The sequence below is a fragment of the Rhinoderma darwinii genome, chromosome 11 (genome assembly GCF_050947455.1).
Source record: "Rhinoderma darwinii isolate aRhiDar2 chromosome 11, aRhiDar2.hap1, whole genome shotgun sequence".
Taxonomy (NCBI): Eukaryota; Metazoa; Chordata; class Amphibia; order Anura; family Rhinodermatidae; genus Rhinoderma; species Rhinoderma darwinii.
This window is the reverse complement of record NC_134697.1, coordinates 92,166,296-92,167,673: the sequence shown is the minus strand read 5'-3', so window position 1 is coordinate 92,167,673 and position 1,378 is coordinate 92,166,296. Positions and strand designations below refer to the sequence as shown.

The window sequence follows — 1,378 nt, the reverse complement described above, 5'->3', positions numbered from 1 at the left end:
GTAATATGAAGAAACAGGGACATCATGCCTGTAATATGTTACCACCGCATGTGTATAAAAATGACCATTGTACAGAACAAACACTATTACACTTTGTGTCTCCTTTACTTCCTCATAGATTGTAAGCTCTTGCGAGCAGGGTCCTCACTCCCCAGGTTTGAATTGTAAATGGACTTTGTCACTATGTAATGTCTGATATTGTTTGTTTCATGTCCCCTCTAAATTGTAAAGTGCTGCGTAATATGTTGGCGCTATATAAATAAAGATTATTATTATTATAATATGAAGGAACAGGGACATAATGCCGGTAATATGAAGGAAAAAGGAGATAATGCCGGTAATATGAAGGAACAGTGACGTAATGCCGGTAAGATGAGGGAACAGGGGCATAATGCCGGTTATATGAAGGATTAGGGACGTAATTTCGGTAATTTGAAGAAACAGGGACGTAATACAGGTAATATGAAGAAACAGGGACGTAATGCCGATAATATGAAGGAGCAGGGACGTAATGCCGGTAATATGAAGGAACAGGGACATAATGCCGGTAATATGAAAGTACAAGTAGAAGCGGGAAAAGTGCGGCCAGTATTGTAAAATGAGCTTGCAATTCAAAATCTGAGTTAAGCCAATCAACGGGAGGGGGAGGGATTTGTAATGTAAATTAGCTGAGAGAAACGCCCCGGAAGTGACATGAATAACAGTTCTCTCTCTGGTCCGCCCAAGGTCTATATAAAGATGCGCCCCGCGGTTCTCGGTACAATATTTCTCTTTAGCTCCAGCTTACAGGATGTCTGGTCGTGGTAAAGGAGGAAAAGGACTCGGAAAGGGCGGGGCTAAGCGGCATAGGAAGGTGCTCCGTGATAACATCCAGGGCATCACCAAGCCTGCAATCCGCCGTCTAGCTCGCAGGGGAGGTGTCAAACGCATCTCCGGTCTCATCTATGAAGAGACTCGCGGCGTCCTGAAGGTTTTCCTGGAGAACGTCATCCGTGACGCCGTCACCTACACCGAGCACGCCAAGAGGAAGACTGTCACCGCTATGGACGTGGTGTACGCGCTCAAGCGCCAGGGCCGCACTCTCTACGGCTTCGGAGGTTAATTCCGCTCCTGCTCAGCTCCATCTTACACAACACAAAGGCTCTTCTCAGAGCCGCCACATCCTCTATAGATCAGCTATGATGTCTGCTGGTGACCGCTCGTGTATCTGAGCAGTGACCTTCTACTTCTATATACACGGGGGTAGGGGCTTCGTTATCACGTTGGTCTTCCAGTGAGGTGCCGGATATGTGGACCGCAGTGTGTCCCCTAATAGCGTCCTAGAAGCAGCTGACTGAATTGGGTCTTAGACCAGGGAATGTTAATGTGAAGGGAGAGT

At 46.9% G+C, this 1,378-nt stretch overlaps 1 protein-coding gene across 1 annotated transcript; it reads left to right on the top strand.

Annotated features, from left to right (window-relative positions):
* The first annotated feature begins 790 nt into the window (after positions 1–790).
* Positions 791–1,102, top strand: LOC142663385 (histone H4). Its single transcript, XM_075841991.1, has one exon. The coding sequence runs from the start codon at positions 791–793 to the stop codon at positions 1,100–1,102; it is 312 nt and encodes a 103-aa protein (XP_075698106.1).
* The last annotated feature ends 276 nt before the right edge of the window (positions 1,103–1,378 follow it).